General features: G+C 37.8%; 3 protein-coding genes across 10 annotated transcripts in view; 2 read left to right on the top strand and 1 right to left on the bottom strand.

Annotated features, from left to right (window-relative positions):
• Positions 1 to 2,396: 2,396 nt before the first annotated feature.
• Positions 2,397 to 12,125, top strand: strip1 (striatin interacting protein 1). Of its 2 annotated transcripts, none has more exons than XM_065243219.2 (21): positions 2,397 to 2,645; positions 3,046 to 3,115; positions 3,201 to 3,275; positions 5,123 to 5,257; positions 5,348 to 5,468; positions 5,557 to 5,625; positions 5,704 to 5,810; positions 5,937 to 6,064; positions 6,145 to 6,327; positions 6,394 to 6,614; positions 6,692 to 6,757; positions 6,841 to 6,904; positions 9,620 to 9,691; positions 9,766 to 9,840; positions 9,914 to 10,011; positions 10,197 to 10,323; positions 10,408 to 10,508; positions 10,580 to 10,646; positions 10,738 to 10,842; positions 10,924 to 11,128; positions 11,596 to 12,125. In XM_065243219.2, exons 1-21 carry the CDS (start codon positions 2,538 to 2,540, stop codon positions 11,844 to 11,846), a joined length of 2,448 nt encoding a protein of 815 aa, XP_065099291.1. In that variant the 5' UTR covers positions 2,397 to 2,537; the 3' UTR covers positions 11,847 to 12,125. The 2 variants fall into 2 exon arrangements, with proteins under 2 accessions (XP_065099291.1, XP_065099292.1); XM_065243220.2 differs by having other exon boundaries at positions 2,450 to 2,645; positions 11,599 to 12,125.
• A 131-nt stretch (positions 12,126 to 12,256) lies between these two features.
• ampd2a (adenosine monophosphate deaminase 2a) overlaps positions 12,257 to 24,631 on the top strand; it is a 22,488-nt gene continuing 10,113 nt past the window's right edge. For 3 of the 6 annotated variants that reach the window (XM_065243208.2, XM_065243217.2, XM_065243218.2), the window contains exons 1-7: positions 12,257 to 12,376; positions 17,340 to 17,456; positions 18,980 to 19,066; positions 22,317 to 22,447; positions 22,852 to 22,982; positions 24,311 to 24,379; positions 24,467 to 24,578. In XM_065243208.2, the coding sequence (XP_065099280.1) occupies positions 17,450 to 17,456; positions 18,980 to 19,066; positions 22,317 to 22,447; positions 22,852 to 22,982; positions 24,311 to 24,379; positions 24,467 to 24,578 (537 nt within the window). In that variant the 5' untranslated portion in view covers positions 12,257 to 12,376; positions 17,340 to 17,449. Of the gene's footprint in view, positions 12,377 to 17,339; positions 17,457 to 18,979; positions 19,067 to 21,248; positions 21,888 to 22,316; positions 22,448 to 22,851; positions 22,983 to 24,310; positions 24,380 to 24,466; positions 24,579 to 24,631 lie in introns of those variants that run through there. The other 3 variants (XM_065243214.2, XM_073813432.1, XM_065243216.2) reach the window with 3 other exon arrangements.
• On the bottom strand, positions 12,385 to 17,341 carry LOC135748253 (uncharacterized). 2 transcript variants are annotated; one of them, XM_065266409.2, is made up of 3 exons: positions 16,802 to 17,341; positions 15,316 to 15,440; positions 12,385 to 15,236 (listed from the first exon to the last, which is right to left on the bottom strand). In XM_065266409.2, the coding sequence occupies exons 2-3, from the start codon at positions 15,368 to 15,370 to the stop codon at positions 14,152 to 14,154; spliced, it is 1,140 nt and encodes a 379-aa protein (XP_065122481.2). In that variant the 5' UTR covers positions 15,371 to 15,440; positions 16,802 to 17,341; the 3' UTR covers positions 12,385 to 14,151. The 2 variants fall into 2 exon arrangements, with proteins under 2 accessions (XP_065122481.2, XP_065122479.2); XM_065266407.2 differs by lacking the exon at positions 16,802 to 17,341 and adding an exon at positions 15,578 to 15,690.

The following is a 24,631-nucleotide window of genomic DNA, read 5'->3' as shown; positions in this document are numbered from 1 at the left end:
AAGTCATGATAATTGGAGACATAAACACTCACAAGCATGTGACTCAACTTATGTTTTTTTAACAAATATTGTTTGTGTAATAAGTTAAGGTTCTTAGATATATAGGTATCAAAGCAAACATTATGAAAATTATTTTAAACATTTATTTGATCTTGAATGAAACTATTGTGTTCATTCTTCTGGTCACAACCTAACATGAACTCTTACACAATACACCTGAGACTAAACCAAAACACAAGGGCACACAAACAGCTGATTCAACACATCAAATAAAGGAGTATTAATACTTTTCTGTTTTATATTAAGCTCTTTGTTTTCCTTCCAGAACTTTCGTCTGTGGTGTCAGGTTCACAATGGGTCACCTAGTTTCCTAAGGATAAATCTCGACTGTGTATCTGCCAAGATGCTCTGATTGGATTCAAGTCAGTAGACAACATATCCCTTTACAGTTATGAGCAAATTCATATACAGTATGTACATGCATGTAACCTGATAAAGTGGATATAAGCTGAAAAGAGGCTTCATCACTTGATGTCGGTTGATCAATCGTGTTTAGCGTGCCGTGCATGCTTATGTGATATTTAAGTGTTTTTGATTAAGGGTCGTGCAGCGTTGACCCAGATCTCTAGTGTCATTGGAGCATGTTTCACATATGGCAGAAAATTGAAATGCTGTGTTTTTATGAACTTTGATCTTTCTACCCATGGAGCCCAAATCCACAAATAGAAACTTTAGTGTCTGGCAGCGATGCCCAACACAGGCCATGAGCCATCTAGGGCCGGTTGCGCCAGCTGGACGTAAAATAGTTGGCTGTAAGCCCTTTGTCAGGCTTTGTGAAAATATTTACTCCTGTTGCACAATCTGAAACTACGACCAGGGGCAGCCAAGTGTGCATTAGATGCTCCAATGTCAATTTACTTATTTTTATTTTTTGCCATAGCAACAAGTCAAGACTTTATACTTTATGCCTTTAAGTAGGTGTCAGAGGTGTGCTATGCCTAGATGGTGCAATAGGTATAAATTCTACATAGGATGTAAAGCGCATTTTATATCCAGACTAGTCTTTCCACCGGGTGTACGTCCAGTTGGTGCAGCTGGCTCTAACACACTCCCCAAAGATTTTATCTTCTCCTGACTACTTTTGCTGATCATAAAGTGTTGACACCGTCCTCCATCAGGATCTCTATTCTTCAAACACACATATTAATATGCAAATTAGGTGTCGGGTAGGACGGAGCCGCTCAACCGGCACAGCTTTACATTGGCTGGTCTACTTTCAATAGGTTAACAAGGGTCATTTTCAAATTGCCCTTTGCTTAGCTCATGTCTACCTAACTAATCTCCTGAAAGAATTTTAACACAACAAGAATTATTCCTTAAAGGTGCAGTGTGTAAATTTTAGCGGCATCTAGTGGTGAGGTTGGGAATTGCAACCAATGGCTCAGTCCACTGCTCTTCCCTCGCTTTTGAAATGCATAGAGAAGCTACGGTAGCCGTCACCGGATAAACATGTCATCAACAGAGACAAATTAGTAAAAAAGTTTGTCCATTAAGGGCTTCTGTAGAAACATGGCAGCACAAAATGGCGACTTCCACATAAGGGGACCCTCAGTGTATAGATAAAAATGTCCCATTCTAAGGTAATAAAAACATAATGGTTCATTATTAAAATGTCTTTATACACCCCTGATAATATAGTTTTGTATATTATTTAGCATTTCTGTCAAGAGATCCTTTTAAAAATTACACACTGCACCTTTATACCAAGTTTACTCATTTGTGATATTTTTTTGCTTTAATGTCACTTTTTTTAATTAAGATTTATCAAAGAATATTTAATATATAATATTTTTGCTACAGGATCACCTAAGTCTGCCCAGCAACAACCAACCCTTCCTTTATTTTTTTAATTTTATTATAAAGAATTTTATAGATAGTATTTCTTTTATCGGATCAGCCATATCTCCCTCAAAGTTTTTTCTCCCAATGGCTGTTTTCCCACAGGGATTTTCTACACACATTGGCTTTACTAAGAGCTTTCTTCTTAAAAAAGTAACATTATTACTACGCTCACTAGTACGGTTTAATCTTAGCCGCCGTAATTTGCTATGTTTCTCATCTGATTTTCTGTGCTTTCTCTGTTTTTTATTAATGTAAAGCTGATTTGGAAGTGTTAAACAATTGTGCACAATATAAATAAAATAAAATTTAATTGAATAAAATTGTTGTTATAAATGTGTATTTTATGCTTCTTACATGTATTTTTCCTGTCTGTAATTTGCCCAAACAACAAATATAATGTATTATTTTAAATATACTATAAAATTATACAGAAGTGTTTCAGAAATAATAAGTTGGTGTGTACATAAGATGAAATCAAGCTTATAAAATCTATTAATGTAGCATCAGCCTGTAAAAACATATAGAACATCACGGCACAGGCCGCTCTCTCCACAGGCCGATGCGCGCGCCTGCAGGGCGGTGATAACGTGATGTTCGAGTATCGCGTGAAGTGAGACTGTGAGCCGGAAGTGAAGATGGACGGTGTCGGTATAAGTGCTAATAACAAGCAACAGAAACCGAACCAAATGCTGCCGAATAAAATGAGAGGAGAATTTACTAGAAACCAGAGGAAAGATTCCGAGGTGAGACTCAAACCTGTGTGTTTATATCAGTTAATGTCGCGTGTTTATAGATTTAAAGCGTTTCAGCGGATGTTAGCGTAAACATCAACAACATCCGAACAGCACTAAAATAATATAACGTTAGTTCATTATAAACACAGACAACAATTTATAATCGATATTTACTTAAGTAATCGATGTTACTGACGGAATATAAAGTTGATGTTAAAGGTGTACAGTGACAGAGATAACTGTTACAGAAAGATGTGAATATCAGTTATTCGTGTTATAGTATGTTTGAATGACACTATATTTACTTATAACATTTACCCAAAACTGTGCTGTATGCTAACCATTAGTATTAGATTATATGAATGTCAAGTATAAACCTATTTTTCCTCATATTTGTGATTTGTTTTAGGGTTTATCAGAAGCTCCTGATCTGGAGTTTGAATATTCAGATGCTGATAAATATACTTCTGAACTCTCAGGTACACTTATGAGATGATATAATAATAAACTCAACACTATATTATAAGATGTCTGTTGTATAAACTCATTATTTGTGTCTCATAGAGTTGTACAGTTACACAGAAGGCCCAGAGTTTCTTCTCAACAGGAAATGCTTTGAAGAAGATTTTCACACTCACAGTAAGCGCTGATCTATTTTCTTATATTTTGTCTTTTGTTTTTATTATTAACGGAACTGAATTCATCATTAACTGGAATGTAGCGCTTGCAAAATATTTAAGAACTGTGCGATAACTTGCATGTTCTGTACGGTGATGTTTTATCACATCCCCAGAGTACATATATGAGTTTTACCATATAGATAATTTATTATAAAATGTAAAAATTTCCACTTTGTAGGTGTGAGCAAAAATTTGCTGTTTTGGGTGTGTCCTTTAAATTGCAAATGAGTTTATGAAATGCAAACACTGATCAACATAATAGTGGTTTGTCCCCTTCTGACATCACAAGGGGAGCCAAATTTCAATGAGCTATTTTTTTTACATGATAATGGTTTACCAAAACTAAGTTACTGTGTTTTTCAGTGCACATAAGCACTGGGGACATAATTATAGCAGAAAAAGTAACATTTTTAAGATATGTCCCTTCTGAAAGTGTTAAAAATATTTAAAAACGAAAATCTTTATAACCAACATACATGTTTTACATTCTTTTTTGGAAAAGAAAGCATCAATCTTCTCGCTATTCTCATCCACATCAACTTTGAAGCTCTTTTGTTGCTTTGATTGTTTGCGTTATTTGTAAGTCTGCTAAATATTGACTATACATAACGTTGCAATATGAACATTTGTAAAAAAAAAGTTACTTGTTGTTGTTTATGGTCGATACTGATATTAAGAATGCTTTAATGCTGATTGGCCGATATAACACACATGTAATTGGGTCAATGTCGTGACGTTTATTAATTTGTGTCCGTATGGTTCAATGTGTTATGGTCAAAGGGTTAAAATTTCTATACAAATTTGCAGATTACTTGCATACATTTTTTTTTCTTTTTTTGAGGACCAAGTCTAAAATTTCTGGTTTTATTTCATTTTGAAATAATATTTGGGGATAATTGTAAAAATGTCAATGTGGTGTAACCGGTCTGTGTCAGTTGGTATAACTAGGATTTTTTAAAATAAAAATTTAAATATATCATTTGTCAAAGATTATTTAGAAAACAGAGCTGTTTTCAGCATATGTCAGGACAAATATAAAAAAAAAAACATTATAATGTACATTTAGAAATAACTAATAAAATGTATTTTCGTGTGATATTTCTAAATGTGTTTTATTTATGATTATGCTTACATGCCATTAAGATGGATAACTTATTTAATAATTCTCATTGGTGCAATTGGCGGTTACACCATTTGACATTTTCAGGTCCATTCAGTCTTAACTTTCTTAAAAATGGTGCAAATGTATTTTTTTATTGCATAAAATCAACATAAATACACTATGTGCATTAAAATATACCTGATGCATGCTTTTAAAACAAGTTTTTTTTTTATTTCTCATCTCGCCAAACCGTTTTTGTCACTGACCCAATTACAGTAAATAAGAGACAAACAAAAAATTGGTGAAACTATATAAACATTAGTTATGCATAACATTTATAAATATACCCTTTGAAAGTACTTAAAATATATTTACAAGACATAATTAAAATGCACCTGACATCTCACGTTACTGTTTAAATAAGTGTGTTGAACTAGTGTGTGACACAACATAACGTCATGTTATAGTGAATAAAGATTGGTCATTTTACTGGCTGTCAAATTTTGGCTTTACATTAAGTGCACTGAGTGTCTTTTCATTACAAACATCACATTCATGTCATAGAGAAATGTACTGGCCGCTTGAAAAGATTTATCAGCCGATGGCGATAAAAAAAATCCAAATATCAGCCGATATATCGGCATCTTCAATATAACGGTTTATCACTATTTTTAACCCTGCAATCTCATGTTTTGTTTCGACAGTGCCCGAAAAGAAATGGACCGAGCTGGAATCGGTTCAGCACAGGACTCATGCCATGCGTCTGCTGGACGGCCTGGACGTCATCGGCAGAGAGCGACGTTTAAAAGTCGCCAGAGCTCTTCTGTATATGGCACAAGGTCTTCTAGAAAACGTCCTTCTTGGTTATATGTGTTCACAGCGCCGTGTGATTTAACTGTAAATGTGATAGACGGTGTGTGATGTTTCAGGGACGTTTGGTGAGTGTAGCTCAGAGATGGAGGTCCAGCACTGGATGAGATATAACATCTTTCTACTGTTGGATGTTGGAGCTTTCACCGCTCTGGTGGAGCTGCTCAATATGGAAATCGAGTGAGAAACACCGCATGCGAACAATCATTAATAATAGATATTAGTGAAATAACAGAAGGGTTGTGAATGGATTTTTAATGTGTTTCAGTAACAGTGCGGCATGTAGCAGCGCCGTCAGGAAACCTGCCATCTCTCTGGCCGACAGCACTGACCTCAGGTACAAAAACACACGCGTGTAAATATATAGCCAAGTCAAACCAAGACACGTCTAACGAACCCAATGTGTGTGTTTTAGGGTGTTGTTGAACATCATGTACCTGATGGTGGAAACCATCCAGCGTGAAGAACCTACAGATACTCCAGAGTGGAGAACCATCAAAGAAACCTTCAAATCTGAACTCGGTTTGTTTTAGTGAGATCTCAGCAGATATTAACATGAGGGATCATTTAAAGATTTCCACCTAACCACATCTTTTTAAAGCATCTGTCACCGTCTTGTTCAGTGATCTGTGTTTCTGATGATCACAGGTTCTTCTCTTTATAACCATGAGCCTGTCTCAGTCATGCTTTTTGGGATGGTGACCAAGTTCTGCAGTGGTCACGCCCCTCATTTCCCAATGAAGAAAGTTCTGCTGCTCCTTTGGAAGACCATCCTGGTGAGAATAATGTTATGCACAATGTTAACAGGCACAAATCCTTGTTGTCCTTCTTTAACTCGCCATTTTCTGGTGTCTAGTTTACTCTTGGAGGATTCGAGCAGTTGCAGAGCAGTAAGATCGGTAAACGTGCAGCGCTGGGTTTGCCGCCCCTGCCGGAGGACACCATCCGTGTGGTGAGGAGTATGAGAGCGGCATCTCCACCGGCATCTGCCTCCGATCTCATCGAACAACAGCAGAGACGTGCCAGGAGGGAACACAAGGTCTTTAAATGTTTAGAAGATAAATGTATCATGAGCCGTTTTTAAAGTCTCTCTTCATCTCCGCAGGCTCTCATAAAACAAGACAATCTGGATGCGTTTAATGAGAAAGACCCGTATAAGGCAGACGACTCTCGCGAGGAGGAGGACGAGAATGACGATAACGACAACTCTATGGAGTCGGAGCCATTCCCACTGGAGCGTGATGAGGTCATGCCACCGCCCATCCCTCATCCGCCCACTGAGAGGGTCTGTTTTCCCAAGGGTCTCCCCTGGGCTCCTAAAGTCAGGTAGATATCATCACTCCATCGCTTGAACTTGTTTCTTGTGGTTCAAGTGAGATCACTGACTTGTTTTTTTGTCACAGGGAAAAGGATATCGAGAATTTTCTGGAGTCCAGTAGGAGTAAATTCATCGGTTACACTTTGGGAAGGTGAGAGTTTTATCACATTGAGGCAGTTTGATTTTTGTAAGCAATTGTGATTCATTTGTGTTCTTGTTTGTTTTTTGTTGTAGTGATACGGATACGGTGGTTGGTTTGCCCAGACCGATCCATGAAAGCATCAAAACGCTCAAACAGGTGATTAACCAATTTCATGATCGTTTAACATAACTCCACCCTTTTCCCTGCAATATTGTGACCGTTTAACATAACTCTACCCCTTTTACTGCAACATTATTATCGTTTAACTCCACCTCTTCCACTGCAACATCGTGATCATTTAGCATAACTCCACCCCTTCCACTGCAACATCATGATCGTTTAACTCCACCCCTTCCACTGCAAAATCATGATCGTTTAACATAACTCCACTATCATGATTGTTTAACTTTTACTGCAACATTGTGATCGTTAAAAAAATCACCCCGCGCGTTTTACTGCAACATTGTGATCTTTTATAATTACTCCACCCCTTCCACTGCAAAATCATGATCGTTTAACATAACTCCACTATCATGATTGTTTAACTCCACCCCTTTTACTGCAACATTGTGATCTTTTAAAATAACTCCCCCTGTTTTATTGCAACATTGTGATCGTTTAAAATTAGAGCCCGACCGATATGCATTTTTTTGGGCCGATGCCGATACAGATATTACAGAGTAAAAAAAGACCGATAACGATATATCGGCCGATATTCATTATGTGCATATTATAGTACAGTAAACATATACTACAGTATATTATACTACTACAGTACTGTACATAGAATACACTATATACATTAACAGAATATACTATATATGAATACTTTTTGCAATGATCACTCTATGATCACACCACAAATGTGGTGATCAAACACTTAAAATGACGTGACAAAGATATGTAATATAGGCAGGTGTGTTTTACAAGTTAACAATAAACTTTATTATCCAAAATGATTCTGATATAAGTGCACAAAACAGTAAACTTGACTAATTATAAATAACTTTAAAACACAAACAAAACAAAATACATATAACTTAAACCATTGTCAGTTTTAACGAGAATAATGTTATATAGGGCTTATTTTAAAAAATGGAAACTTATAAAGTCATTGTTTATTAGCTTTAGAGTAAGTTATGGACTTCACAAATTAATTAAAAACTTACCGTTAAGACGACAATGCTTGAATTACTGACAACATACTGATGTAGGCTAATGTTTAATGTACTGCACAACTTTTTTATAACACGAACCCACAGTGTTCTGCCGGGACTTTAAACTTTCATAAAACTAAAGCGTCTGCTCTCCGCCTCTTTTATTTAAGAAAGGGTGTAAAGTTGCGCGAGTTTATTTAATCAATTGCTTTGAAATGAGCATGTAACAGCACAAGCAGCTGTACTCCCACAGACTGCGCGTCAGTTTAAGCGCGTCCTTTCTCCGCCTCGCGTCATTTCTTCCGCTTGCGTTTTAAACAACTCGCAAGTGGACAAAAAAGACTGATTAAAACCACCAAATGTAAACAGGAATGTGTCTCTCTCGTCCACTTATAATCCAATCGACCAAAGCGCGCCTTAATACCAGGTGTAAAATGTTTTGAAGAAACCGCGTGACTGCCGCGGCCGCCATCTGAACTGAGAGACTGACTAAAGTGAAGGGGGTGGGGGATTGGCTGATGTCACTACAGTGAGTGACCTGAGTCGCCATTAGCAACCAATAGGGCGCACTCTGCTGGACAAACAAGTACTTACATCTTTCAAAAGCATTTAATGTGTTCTGTAAGGAACGTTCATATCGGCTTCATATCTGCGGCTAATACGCCGATACAGATATATCTGCGACATGCTCATATCGGCCGATAAAATCGGCAAAACGATAAATCGGTCGGGCTCTATTTAAAATTACTCCACCCCTTCCACTGCAACATTATGATCGTTTAACATAACTCCACTATCATGATTGTTTAACTCCGCCCCTTTTACTGCAACATTGTGATCTTTTAAAATTACTCCACCCCTTCCACTGCAAAATCATGATCGTTTACCATAACTCCACTATCCTGATTGTTTAACTTTTACTGCAACATTGTGATCGTTAAAAAAATCACCCCGCGCATTTTACTGCAACATTGTGATCTTTTAAAATTACTCCACCCCTTCCACTGCAAAATCATGATCGTTTAACATAACTCCACTATCCTGATTGTTTAACTTTTACTGCAACATTGTGATCGTTAAAAAAATCACCCCGCGCGTTTTACTGCAACATTGTGATCTTTTAAAATTACTCCACCCCTTCCACTGCAACATCTTGATCGTTTAACATAACTCCACTGTCATGATTGGTTAACTCCGCCACTTTTACTGCAACATTGTGATCGTTTAAAATAACTCTGCACCTATTACTGCAACATTGTGATCGTTTAAAATAATTCCACCCCTTCCACTGCAACATTGTGACCGTTTAAAATATCTCGGCCACTTTTACTGCAACATTGTGATCGTTTAAAATAACTCTGCCACATTTACTGCAACATTGTGATTGTTTATAATTACTCCACCCCTTCCACTGCAACATTATGATCATTTAACATAACTCCACTATCATGATTGTTTAACTCCGCCACTTTACTGCAACATTGTGATTGTTTAAAATAACTCTGCCCCTTCCACTGCAACATCATGATCATTTAGCATAACTCCACCCCTTTTACTGCAACATCAGTCTTTTCACATATCTCCGCCCCTTCCACTGCAACACCATGATCAATTAGCATAACCCCACCCCTTTTACTGCAACATAATCTTTTACCTAACTTTCAGTTTTATTCAGTCATTAACCATGGTAAAACCATGTTGTGTTGTATTTCAGCACAAGTATGTGTCCATCGCTGAGGTTCAGATCGCTAAAGAAGAAGAATTTCAGAAGACGCCTCTGTCTGGAGTGAGTAGCCAATCACTGATAGAGTCTCATGAAACGTGATGTCATTAATACATCCTCTGTGTTTGTGTGTTCAGGGTGAAGAGGAGTTGGAGCTGTGCTCCACAGAGCTCTTGTACCAGGGTATTTTACCCAGCTTACCACAGTATATGGTGAGAGGTTTACAGACACGCTGCGCACACACAGTATGAGTAGGTTTTATACTGACAGCTGTGTGCGTTTCAGATCGCTCTCCTCAAGATCCTGTTGGCTGCTGCTCCCACGTCTAAAGCAAAGACCGACTCCATCAACATACTGGCAGACGTGCTACCTGAAGAAATGCCGTAAGACGCGCAAACCTCATACGTTTTGTCAAATTAACTGGAATAGTCATCTGGAGTAGTAATAATATGAATCTGTGTCAGTGTTTGGTCCCTTCCCCATCACTTTAGCCATGTTGCCATGGTTACAGTACCATCACTTACTTTAAAAGATCTTGTTGACTGTGATGTATCTGATATTTCTCCAGTACCACGGTTCTTCAAAGTATGAAGTTGGGTGTGGATGTGAATCGACATAAAGAAATCATTGTCAAAGCCATTTCAGCTATACTCCTTCTGCTGCTGAAACACTTCAAACTCAATCACGTCTATCAGGTACACACACACACACGTTTTTATGATAAATTTAATAAACTCTTATTGTTTAATGAACATCCTAACGTGAGCATGTTGATGTAGTTTGAGTACATGGCTCAGCACCTGGTGTTTGCCAACTGTATTCCACTCATCCTGAAGTTTTTCAACCAGAACATCATGTCCTACATCACCGCTAAAAACAGGTGAGTCTTCTTCAGTCAGCATCTCATATCATATGTTATTTTCTGGGTACTAATGTGACGTTTCCTGGCAGCATCTCGGTTCTGGATTTCCCACATTGTGTCGTGCATGAGCTTCCAGAACTCACAGCTGAGAGTCTGGTGAGAAATAATACACACACAAAAACAAAAACACATAAAAGACTGAAGATCCTCTGGGCGTCTTTTAATGCGATGTGTGTTTTGTTAACAGGAAGCTGGTGATAATAATCAGTTCTGCTGGAGGAACTTATTCTCGTGCATCAACCTGCTGCGCATCCTCAATAAACTCACCAAATGGAAACACTCCAGGACCATGGTAAGATACGACCACACCAAAGCAAAGGTTTCTATTTACACTGCAAACTATTCTTAAAAAAAATTTTGCTCCTGTTTCTAGATGTTGGTGGTATTTAAATCTGCTCCCATCCTGAAGAGGGCGCTGAAGGTCAAGCAGGCCATGATGCAGCTTTATGTGCTCAAACTGCTCAAAGTTCAAACAAAGTATCTGGGACGGCAGTGGAGGAAGAGCAACATGAAGACCATGTCTGCGATATACCAGAAAGTGCGTCATCGCCTTAATGACGACTGGGCTTACGGAAACGGTGAGGAAACGGCTATAAGGTAGCATGCACACCAAAGGATTTACACCGGCGTATGTTTTAATAGAAGCACCAGCCATTTCAAACATGCCAACAGCTGGCGAGTTTTGAAAAAATATTAAACTTTGGGTGACGCGCTCCGCTCGTCAATGTCACTTATCAAATATGGGGTGGGACAAATATCACAACAACCAACCGGTTCATCGTTCATTGACTGATAGACAAAACAGAAGTATCATAACATCTAAAGCGCTTAGCTGAAAAAAAGCTGGCAAGCAACTACAGTCACCGCCTGACTGCCGTTTTCAGCTGCGTTTAAATACTTTGGTGAGCACACTCCCTAAGATATCAAATACATGTGAACCAGCAGGTCATTGCACAATGCTTTTGAGAGTGTGTGTGTGTGTGTGTGTGTGTGTGTTTGTGTGTGTGTGGTTAAAATTAATCGCCACGCCATGTGTCTCTGATAGCAGACCTGGACGCCCGCCCGTGGGACTTCCAGGCTGAAGAATGCGCCCTGCGTGCCAACATCGAGCGTTTCAACAGCCGGCGCTACGACAAGAACCAATGTAACCCTGAATTCCTCCCGGTGGACAACTGCCTCCAGAGTGTCCTGGGGCAGCGTATTGACTTACCAGAAGACTTCCAGATGAACTATGACCTCTGGCTGGAGCGTGAGGTCTTTTCCAAACCCATTTCTTGGGAAGAGCTTCTACAGTGATTCTTTTCTTCACGAGTACGGTTCTTCAAACGACACTACGCTTTACGGAGTCCAACAACAGGGACCATTACCTGTGTGTGTGTTTGTGTAATATAATCCCACAGTTTTTACTTTTAGAAAGGGAAGTGTGTTAGCCAGATGTGCAATGAGGTCATTTTTATGTTTGTTTTATTGTTTAACTGAATATTAAACCTTATGTTATTGTATTTATCCTGAAGTGCTTTTATGACTGTAAAGCTTTCTAATACAATACAGTGACTCTTCTCTGTGGACCCCTGATATTTTTGACTCTTGCTTCTTTTTGAAAGTCAATATAAGGTAAGAGATCACATCATAAGGTCAGAAAATTGTTTGTGACCGGCAAGAGTTTACATAATTAACACGTCAGATATTTTGAAAAATGTTTTTCAGAGTAGTTAACACAAATACTATGGGTAACGTCAACTGTGTGCTTGCCACCATTTATCAAAATATCTTCTTTTGTATTTGACAGAATAAAGAAACTCATACAGGTTTTGAACAACATGCAGGTGAGTAAAACATGACATCATTTATTATTTATTTTTAGGTGAACTATGCCTTTAAATACTCCATATAATTTACAGATCTAACACATCTGGTAAATGAGTCAAATGTTTTATTCCAAAAACAAAGACAAGCTTATTCATAGATTAAAGCCACAATATGTAGGATTTACACCACTAGAGGTCGCACTTTCAAAACAATAACAAAGGTAAAGCTTGGCGTTATGATGATGTTTTCACCGTTCAGATATGTATTAAATTCACTTATTATGTTTATGGATGAGGTAATGAATTAATGTTTTTCCCTGTACATTTGATCTCATTATTTTATGCCATCATAATGAATTAACTGCAATAGCACAGATGTTAAGTCACTAAAAGGCTGACGATTACAAGCGAGAAGGGTGGGCGATTATTTAAAGGTGCAGTGTGTAACTTTTAGGAGAATCTCTTGACAGAAATGCAATATTATCTACATACCTATATTATCAGTGGTGTATAAAGACCTTACGTAATGAACTGAATTGTTTTTATTACCTTAGAATGATCAGTTTCGTCTCCTTACATGGAAGTAGCGTCATGTTTCTACAGTAGCCCTAAACGGACAAACTGTTTGTGTTTCATCACTACGTTATTTCAGACAATGACGTGTTTGTCCTGTGGCGGCTACCGTAGCTTTTCTATGTGTTTCGAAAAGGAGGGGTGAGCTGTGGACTGACCCATTGGTTGCAATTCACATCTCACCGCTAGATGATGCTAAAAGTCCCACAAGCACCTTTAAAACAGGAATTTCTCTGGATTTACAAATCCTTGGAAACTTTGGGAATAATGTACACAACTACATTAATTTTATTACATTGTACAAGTGTTTTACATATTGTGGCTTTAATGAGGTTTATAAAAAGTTTTGGGACGAGTTACAGTATATGATAAATATCCTGGTAAATTCTAGAAAGTTGAATAAATGTTTTCATGCAAGTTAAACACATTTACTGAAACAGCGTATGATGAAAATAAAATTTCGAAGGGTTTTCCTCACTAGCTGGGTTTCTTAAATTAAAATCTGCGAAAAACGTAATTAGGTGCGTTTCCATTAAATTGTTTGAGCGAATGACGGTGTACTGGTAACTTGTAACCAACAGTCAATAAAAGAAGGCACGCTTAGAAAATTGAGACAGAAATTTAGTTATGATTGGGCAAGTTATAAATTGACTAGCAGCACAGCTTGTAATTGCCAAACTGAATGCAGTGCACATACCAAAAAAGTCACATTTTTGATGCAGGCACTAGCAGCGAGGGTATTGCGATGTTGTCAAAACCCATATTTGGTAATGTTCGCTACATCAGTATTTATTCGGCATGTGTTTCCATCTTTATTATTCACATTTACTCTTTTTTTGTATGAGTCAAAAATCATCTCAAGCAAACATAAAAAACTTTTTTGTCAATTAAGGGACTTTAAATCTAAATTTGGCGACTCGTTTCTTATGCGATACTTTAAAATGCCCTTAAATTCAAGGTGATGGAAACCCAGCTGCTGTTTAAAAATATTCAACTGCACAAAGATTTTGGAAAGCTTACATCAGTCCTTGGTGTACATTTCCGACATACCGAATTTGGCATACAAATCAGAACATACCGAAATAGACGCTATGTCTCATCCCGTATCCCGATGGGAAAAAATACTGATATACCGCCCAGCCCTACTCTACAATTACACATTAATAAATGATATTAAAGGACCATATTTTTTCAACCAAAACAAGACATTTTGAAGATGGTCAACTGTGGCGTTTTTTCACGTGCTCCAGTAGTTGCGCTGATTGTTTGAAACCCCTCCCACATGAAGAGCAGTGATACGGTTTGTCTCCGGTGTGTACTTTCTTATGTGTACTCAGGGTGGATGGTTTAGTGAACCTCATGTCACACTGCAAACACTTGTACGGTTTTTCTCCAGTATGAATCCTCTGATGTTCTTTCAGTTGGCTTACCGTAGTAAAAGCCTTCCCACAGTGAAAGCACACGTGAGCTCTCACCCCGGCGTGTATGTCCTGGTGCTTCTGTAAACAGTCGAGCCGAGCGAAACACTTCCCGCACACCGGACACGCGTGAGGTTTCTCGTTGGCGTGAACCTGCAGGTGTCGCTTTAGCCCTGATGCTGAAACGAATCGTTTACCGCAGACATCGCAGTGAAACGGTTTGACGTCCGAGTGAGTGAGAAGATGATTTTTGAGACTGATCGCATACATGAAGCTTTTTCCACAGTGGGAACACATGAAGGGTTTTTCTCCAGTGTGGATCCTCATGTGAACCTTCAGCTTTTCTTTATCCATTACCTTCTTTCCACATTGGTGACACGTGTGGGGTTTTTGACCACTGTGGACTCTTAAATGCCTCTTTAGGTTATGGAGACGTGTAAATGATTTTTCACATTGATGACACGTGTACAAAGTCTTCTCTAAAGTCGTCTCAGCGTGGATCTCTAGATGTCTCTTCAGGTTTCCTGTACGTGTGAAACACTTTCCACATTGGAGGCACGTGTACGGTTTCTGTCCGCTGTGGATCTCTAAATGCCTGTTGAGGGTTTCTAAACGCGTGAAACTCTGTCCACACTGATGGCATGTGTGCGGTTTCTCTCCGGTATGAATTATTAAGTGTCTATTAAGATGACTTTTAGATGTGAAACTCCTCCCACACTGATCACACGTGTTTGTTTTCTCTCCGATGTGAACCGTTATGTATCTCTGAAGACATGCCGAACTCTGTTCATACTGAAAACAGCTGAAATCATCCTCTGCCTCTTTGATCTGTAAGAAATTCTGAGGTTTCTCCAGTTCTTCATCATCGCCGTTCATCCACATCAGGTCTGAAGAATTAAATAAGCAAACATAAGGAAAGTAGACAGAAGAACATGAGATCTTTAAGCATCGGGTATAAACACAAACCTCTTTGTTCCTCAGTATCTTCATGCATCATTCTGAAGGCTTCTGGATCATTCATGGTCTTAATAACTACCTGTTTTATCTTGAGATATTCCTGTGTGTTTGGATTGTAGACTCATTCTGGTCGGCTAAAATCAAAACGTACATATTAAATTGGTTAAGTAAGTTATTATTTAACTATTAAGAAATAGAAATGCCGTCAATATCTATGTCAAGTATTTTTGGAAGAGATGGGGTTTTTTATGTTTCAAGAGATGTGGCTGACCTGAATGCAAAAGGAAGCGGTCACTGGAGCACTGGTTTCACATACGTCATGCGTGACCCTTCCACTTGATTACGTAATACGCAAGGTCACGCTGGTGCGTCACAGGGCTAGTCCTAGACGAGAAGTAGTGGTTAAAAAGTACTTCCTTTTAGGGGGAACGTATCTATATGCCTCGGTTGGGATCATTTAGAGCTCTTTGAAGCTGAATTGAAACTGTAAACTGTTGGGGTCCACTATATGGAGAAAAATCCTGGAAAGTTTTCCTCAAAAAACATAAGACACAGAATCATATTAACATCTTGGATGGCATCAGGGTGAGTAAATTATCAGAATTTTTTTTGAAAGTTGAATATTCCTTTAAGGATTAAAATCCTACATGTAATGCTCTTATATTTGTTTTTCTTTTCTAAGGGCCATTTCAATGTAAGGCATGTCTAGTTTAATATGAAGCCTGTTAATTATTTATCATCATAATGGACTTCGGCGTGTTTGAGATGCGCCTTAATTTAAAAATGTCTTACACGGACACATCTTAATATATATCGGTGCCATTATTTTATCTCAAGATGCACACCAGTATTGTTTTTGTAAGGTATATTTGTAAAAGCTACTTAAATATCCCAATATAACTAATTCTAGTCCTGGATTAATCTAAACCCTGTCTGGGAAACTGAACCTACATGTTTTATAGTCATTGAAGCATTTACCATTTCATTAGATTATTAATCTATTTATGAGGACATTTATTATGTATGTATGTGTCTATATACATACATTCATACATAATGTATATAAACGTTTTCCTGTTTATTCTTCGTATTTCTTCTTTTAGAGCATCTTTGAATCAATGCAACATTGTATAAATAAATGTGACGTCACCAAACAGATACACAGTTACACATTCAGTCCAACAACACGTCCTCTTTAAAATATCTACTCTGCACGTGAACGCATTAAAAACACATCATGCATTATATACTCCTATCGACAAATGTATTCACGTACACATTTCTGTCAGGTTAATGTCTTATAATGCGTACTGTTTTTTGAGGTATCTCAGTCACTATTCAGTGTCTCGTCTAAGATTAATATGTTTACCTTCACGCGATCACATGCTGAAATTAAACTTTTTACGCTGAGAAGCGATGTGTTTACAATCATAACAAATATAACAGACCGCAGCATATTACAATAAGAATGTGCGCTTTAAATCACCTCACTCACCGGAAGACGAAAAACCGAGAGCCACGCCCACTCGAATGACGTAAACTAGAGGCGGGTTCCAATTGGATGTAATCTTGTACATTTTTACGGCTACATTTGTAAAAAAAAAAAATTAGAGTATGTTTTTATCTAACATTTCTCTGTTATGTGGTATTAATGTAAATTGGTGTTTAAAACCCGGCGGTTTTCTATGTAGGCTAATGATATAATATTAGAATCATATTGTAGCTGAGCAGCGACATCTGCTGGTGGTGAGAAGAACATTCTGTTAATCAAAGAATGACCAGTTAAACAGATTACATTAAAAATTTACACTTTAATTGATTAAAAACCTATATATATTAGCCGAATGCCCGTTAAACCCGCCAGGTTTTGTTCCGATCTGGTTGTGCATATTTTAATGTGCTGCGGTCCCTTTAAATGACTCCATTGTTTCTGCTAAAGTTCATCAAAGTCCTGAGAAACTCAAACGAGCGGATTCAGCTTACAACCGGACGTGTTTTTCATTCATGGACGATATAAAGTTTGTGTTTTACAGATAAACCTCAACACCTCGATTGATGATAAACACGGAACCTGACTGTGATCATTCATATAACTGAACAGCATCATTTTCATCAGCAACGAAACCATTCCGAATCGAGAAACATGACGAGTGAGTTCACCACACAACACAGCAATATATAACATTAATAAACATGCTATACATAATATTTAATTCTGAACAAATACATCATAGAATCAGAATCATAAACTGAATGGATGACACAGTAACACACACATGATGCGATGATAGATATAACTTACAGGTCTGTAATACACATGTAACACATTATTCATGTATTTATTGCACGTATGTGATGTTTCTATGTTTATTTGAAGTGTAGGGTATAATTATTTAAGGACAAATGTGAGGAACCTTTGACCCTGACTGGGTGAATATTTAACCGGGTCTAGGTTTTACCACAGTTTAAAGTCATAATGACAGCAGATCTGATATCAAACTTCCTCTTTGTGTGAAAAAGTTTTTTTGTATGAAGTTATTAAGCTGTAAAAAAACTTTCATAAGCCGAAAACACGCGTAAAAACGATCTGTTTTATGTCCACCAAGAAATGAATGACGTCAAGTTCTCACACTGCTAAATCTCCTAAATGCTGAGGAAAGACTAGTCAATGGATTTTACAACTAGTGAATATACTTGTGAAATTTCATAAACTCACAAAAATCTACATATAGTATTTTCTCAAAATTTTCGGTGTTTTCTGTACACAAATAGGTTTGGCATGATTTTAAAGTGTTTGCCGGCTGATCTTAGCTCGATTTCAAGAAACGACAGGCGGATGACGTCAAAGTACCGCGAGAGCGATTCGAGAAACCATACGGAGAAGTCTAATTTTGACTCGCTCTCGCGATACTTTGACGTCATCCGTCTGTCAGTTCTTGCGGCGTCGTACCTAAACTGAAGTCTTCTGTAATTGGCTGCATTCTGTGTCATTCTGGGCTGTTTTCCTAAGTGGGCGGTTCTTGGCTAGAATCAGCTGTCTGTCAGTCAGTGATGATGTCTGTCTGAACTATTTGTTGTGTGTTCAGTCAAGAGTCATGAGCTGTTGACAGCAGATATCGAATTTTGGCTGTGGTCCTATAGGGATACTCCAGGGAATTCTCTCTATTTTTCTTTTTCTCTCTCTCTTTCTCTCTGAGATACTTGCGTATGTCGTATCCACAAAATATGACTATCTAACATATAGATCTAAGCGCATTGCATTATGGGATACATTCCCAAACAGTGTGCATAAAAAATAGTGCACATTTTATGTCTACAGTAACTTCTTATTCTGCACACAGTATGCATACTTCAGTAACAGTATCTGTAGTATGGACATACGCCAAAACATTTCAAACATGTTCACTCTCTCCTAGTGATGTCATTTTGCTGCATGCTTGCCGCAGCAACAGATCAGATTGGCTGATGTAGGGGAATCCTAAGCCCCTCCCCTTAGAGTAGAGTCATTCCTCACAGGCCCCGCCCCCACTACTGCGCTAAGAGATCCCCAGTCCCCACCTCCTCTTCTCATATTTTGCTTCTTTGCTGATAGACTCTCTCTCTACTAGCACTCTCTCTCTCTCTCTCTCTCTTTCTCTCTCTCTCTTTCTCTCTGCATCCATCCTGTGTGCAGTCAGCAGCATGGACTCCAGCACAGCTCCAGCACAGAGCAAAGCTAAAGCTCATAAGAGAGGCAGTTTACAGAGCTGGACCAGTCCTGGTGAGTGTATACGACAGTCAGGGGGAGAGAGAGGGGGGGGCGAGAGATATACGGGGTGGGGTGTGTACGGTTATCAGATCTTTAGAGTAACGCAGTAACACACCACTCTAAAGGAGTGTTTTTATGGCATGCCTAATCAAATCTACTAAAATGATATATATTTATTATTAGTTTATTAGTTTTGTATAGTAATATTTTAAATTTTATAATAACTTTAATGTTAAAATTATAATAATCATTGCACTAAAATGTGCATTATATTAATATTGAATTTATTAAATTAAAATATTTGTTTATAAATTATTTATTATTATTTATTTTTAAATAATAATAATTATTATAATATAATATAATAATAATGCATTTTTATTTGCTTTATTAATATTTTCCTAATTTTGTTTGATGATTATTTATGTGTAATAATGTTTGCACAGGTGTGTGTTTGTCATGATAAATTAATGATGGGTCAGCATGTGACTTTAGGACGTCCTGTCTCGGTTTTATTTAGCAAATTTAAGAACAAACACAAAAAAACTTTATGCACTATTCATCCTGAGCTAGGGCTGCATACACTGTAAAATTAACGTTTTCATTTTTAAAATATATTTTATCATAATTTCATTTCATTTTGCAAACTTAAAGCATTATCGTATACCGCATTGTTTAGCAAGTTACCGCATCTCCTTTAATATCACACTGTAAAAAAAACACAGCATCTTTGTCAAATCAACATGTATTTTTATGTTACTTTAAATGAACAATTAAGTTAAATAATTTAAACTTGTTTTTATAAGTTATGTCAACTTATCACAGATCAAAATTTAAAATAGTAGGTTTGAATTCACTTGCAAAAAAAACAGTTGTTTTAACGTCATTCATGCTGCATTTTTTCACAGTGTGATATTTAAAGAAAATGCAGTAACTTGCTAAACAATGCGGTATGTGATAATGCTTAATTTTGCTAAATTAAATTAAGATAAAATATATTTTTAAAAAATGGTTTATTTTTGTTTTTCAGTGAAAAGAAAGCATCCTATTTCAGTGCTCACTGTATTGGCTTGAAATGTTGACTATACATAAAGTTTTTGACATATAAAATAATTCAGTGATTAAGACATTTATGTAATTTCTGTACATCTTGCAGCTCTTTCCTTGCACAAACACATACATGAATGATATATGAGGTGTAAGAGAAAGAGGAACTCTGTACGTGAGTGTGTGACCTCATGAATTACTGATAAGATGACGGTGACGTCTGAGAAAACACGCATGCAACACATCAACAGTCTGCACACACATCAGATAGATATATATATATGTGTGTGTGTGTGTGTGTTAGTATTCAGTACTGGTGTTGTGTTGTTGTTATGATAACTGTGATCTGCTGTTGTGCTGTTGTTGTTAACAGGACTGTAAATGAGTGAATCCTGTCTAAATTTAATGTTAGCTGAATGTCTGTTTAACTTTACAGATTATTTTTGCTATGATTCACTCACATAGATGCTGCATAATGATTAATCGCAACTAATCGTATGCAGAATATTTTTTTTGTTTACATCTTATATGCAGGGCTCGAAATTGCGACCATTTTGTGACATAATTTAATTAGCATTTGTACGAGTGCAAAAAATTGTTATTAATTTCTTTACAAAATGTTTGCATATACTGTGAAATAATTAGCGAGCATCTCATGGGGACCAATTAAACTTAATACGGATGACTCAGTCAGTTTCGTGCTGTTTTTAGCATCCGAGGACACAAATATATGAAGTTCATATTCAGAGCTACTGTCAGAGTCATTGAACATTGATAAATGCAATCAAATACACTGCCAACCCATTAAAATAAGTCTGTTAAACGTCATGAATTTGACAGAAATATATTACTATATTACTTAAATAATAAACAAAAATGTCTTAAATAATATAATCACTCTAAAAAGATGTTTACTTTCATTTCTAATTTAAAAAGGTTTTTTACGCAGCACTTTGACAAAATAAAAATGCAATGTTTTAATGAAAATGTAGTTTTTTTTATTTTTATTTTATTATTTGAGAGAAGATTCATTATTGCATTTTATGAATTTGGTTTAAAAGAAAACATGCTGTTTGATTAGGGAAATGTAATCAATTATTAAAGAAATTTAAAAGTGAAAATTCACAAATAAGCATTTGTGAAAATAAAAAACTGAATTTAAAATAAATAATTCAAAATAACATTCCATTGTTTTTATAGGGCCTCATAAATCCACACATTTTAAGCATATAGCTTGTTTAATAATGAGCCAAGCACAAGTGAAGTGTGTGGAAAACATTTAAAAAATCAAGTTTGATTGTTCAAGCTTTTAATCTTCAGGATGATGAACTCCTAACTTTTACATTTGGGAGTACCTGTGCTACTAAAAAAGTAAAGTTCTAGCCCTGTATATGTGTGTGTACTGTGAATTTTGTTATATACTACACTTCATCATAATCTGGGTCATTGTCACGGTTCACTGTGTCTCGATGTGTTTTATACTGCTGGATGATGGAGGACTGGGGTCTTATTTTTAGTTCTCATGAATACTAGTGGCTAATTTTCTCAGGATTCCTCAGAATTCCAGAGCCCATTGTGGTTTATCCCAAACCCCTCACTATGAACATTGGTACAACCCAATCCAGACTAAACCTGACCGTCCCAATCACACACACAGAGAGAGAGAGAGAAAGTGATGTAGCATAAGAAAATAAGACAGAACCATAGATAGATAGAGTTGTTAGTTGTATAGGTGATGGACATTAAGTGTTCCTGTGCATTACAGCAACGAACAAACTACACACAGGTACTACACACACACACACACACACACACACACACGTAGTGTCACATATATATCTTGCACACTACTATATAACTTTCTGTTACGTTTAAGTTTATTAGGGTTGTGTTAGTCTAATGTTATTATAAAGAAGTTTCTGATCTATCCTCATTTACATACATACGTGTGTGTGTGTGTGCATGCGTGCATCGCCATTGTGTCATGTACAGGTGTTTGTGTGCATTTCTTACATTTAAGAAGTGTCTGTAGAATACTTGTTTCTGATTGGTCAGTGTTTACCAGCTGACTGTAGAGATGCTCATAAAGTTGTGCAAAAGTTCAATATGTCTTTGTAAATTCAGTGTGAAGAATCTGTGGTGTTATGATTTCATTTGTTATGAGTATCCAGTAAATATTTTTATTATGTTTAATAATCTCTTTCTCTCTGTATAGATCTGTATGGTTCTTCAGATCAGAGGCCGTTGATGTCTCAGCGTTCACTGCCCGGTACACCTGTCACTCATAAACATCTGCCTGTGGATCTGCGCACATCTATGGATGGAAAATACAAAGAGATCGCTGAGGTTTGTGTGTTTTTTTTATATATATATTGAACAAATGTCAAATAGTCGAAGAAACAACAATGACGGAATGTTGTTTAATAAAGGTTTCAGTTTGTTTGTATTTGTCAAAGTGTTGGGTTTTCTTAAAAATAACATTTAACCACAAACTTATCATCTGTTTCAAAAGATTATATTAGTAAAGTCTGTAGTAGTAATGTGTGGCTTTTCCACTTCTAAACATGAATATCTCAATTCTGTGCATTATTTAGCTATAATAAGTGAAAAATCTAATTGATGTGTTTATCCGATTAATCGAAAAATAATCGCCCAAATAATCGATTATGAAAACAATCATTAGTTGCAGCCCAATATAAAATGTATAAAAGTGCACTATAAATAAACGTGAGTTGTCTTGTGATGTGTAGGAGCTGTTAGTGAGGAGTATGACAGACAGTGATATGCGCTGTGCTCCGTACGAGTTTCCTGAAGAGAGTCCAATCGAACAGCTGGAGGAGAGACGACACCGTCTGGAGAGACAGATCAGTCAGGACGTCAAGTGAGACACAAACACACGTCACGATGCAACAATCACAGCCAATCAGAACATACACAGAGAGCGTTTGGACCAATGAGGTGTTAGTGTGGGTGGGGCTGTTCAGTGTGACATCACAGCATGAGAAACCAATCTGATCAGATGTTTTTAACCAGGACATGTCTATGTTTCATGAGGACACTGAATCTCCCACAATGCACTGCAGCACTCACATTCATCTCTGACATTATTCTGAAACAAACGCACACTTTACACAATCCAATCAGTCTCTGATGGATGAAATCAAGCTCCGCCCCTGTGATGTTATGATAATAAGACAGAACAGAAACAGTGATGTTAACATCAACATCATCTCACACCTGTTTGTGTGTGTGCATGCGTACGTACATCCCTGCATGTGTGTGTCCGTGTATGCTACTGTGCGTGCATACATCCATGCGTTCGTGTGTCTGTGCATCCACCTGTGCATGTGTCCGTGCATGCTTACATCTGTGCATGCACCTGTGCGTGCGTGCGTACGTGTGTCCGTGGATGCGTACATGCATGCTTGCGTGTGTCTGTGCATGCACCTGTTTAAGTGTCAGTGTATGCGTCCGTGCGTGCATGTGTCCATGCTTGCACATGTGCGTGCATACATCCATGCATGCATGTGTCCATGCATGCGCTTGTGTGTGCATACATCAATGCGCGTGTGCATCCATTCATGCGTGTGTCCGTGCATGCACCTCTGCCTCCGTGTGTACATGTGCATTTGTGTGTCCGTGCGTGCATACATCCATACATGTGTGTGTCTGTGCATGCACCTGTACGTGTGCGTGTGTCCTTCTGTGCATGCGGTGAGAGAAAGTTTATAGTCTGATCCATGTGAACACATTGACCCAAAACACACCGACAAAAATCACACGCACACACATACACACACACACACACACACACACACACTATCTGGTGTGAATTTATGAGAAAATTCTTCTCACACACAGATAGACACAACACACTGATGTTTTCCTGTAGTTCATGGGTCTGCTTACACACACACACACACACACACACACACACACACAGATTATGGTCTGCTTTGTTTTAGACGCACAGCTGCAGTGTGTGTGTGTGTGTGTGTGTGTGTGTGTGCGTGCGTGCGTGCGTGCGTGCGTGCGTGCGTGCGTGCGTGCGTGCGTGCGTGCGTGCGTGCGTGCGTGTGTGTGTTAAACAAAAAGTGTATATTCAGTATGAGTGTGTTTGTGTAACACTTTGAGTGTGTGTGTGGTGTTACTCACTCAAATCTGCTGCTTTGCCTCACCCCACCCTTCCCCAAACTTCGCCCCCCTCAGGCTTGAGCCCGAGATTCTGCTGAGAGCGAAACAAGACTTCATGAAAGTAGACAGCACTGCAGACCTGGAGTGAGTCTCAACCTGTCTCTCTTCTATCTCTCTGTCTCTCTTCCTCTGTCTCTTTCTCATGATGTTTGGTCTGGTGTCGGTCCGCAGGCTTCTGAAGGACGGTCATGAAGATGCTGTGGATTATCATCACTTGGAGAGAGAGACGGTTATAGAGAGAGAATTTCAGCGTGTGTCCATCTCAGGAGAGGAGAAGTGCGGAGTAAGACAGCAGTTGTGTGAGAAGAGTGATGTCTGTGAATCGCTAATAATAGT

This window comes from Paramisgurnus dabryanus, chromosome 24, assembly GCF_030506205.2.
Source record: "Paramisgurnus dabryanus chromosome 24, PD_genome_1.1, whole genome shotgun sequence".
Classification (NCBI taxonomy): domain Eukaryota; kingdom Metazoa; phylum Chordata; class Actinopteri; order Cypriniformes; family Cobitidae; genus Paramisgurnus; species Paramisgurnus dabryanus.
Note: the sequence above shows the minus strand (reverse complement) of the source record. Positions and strands in the feature narration are given on the sequence as shown.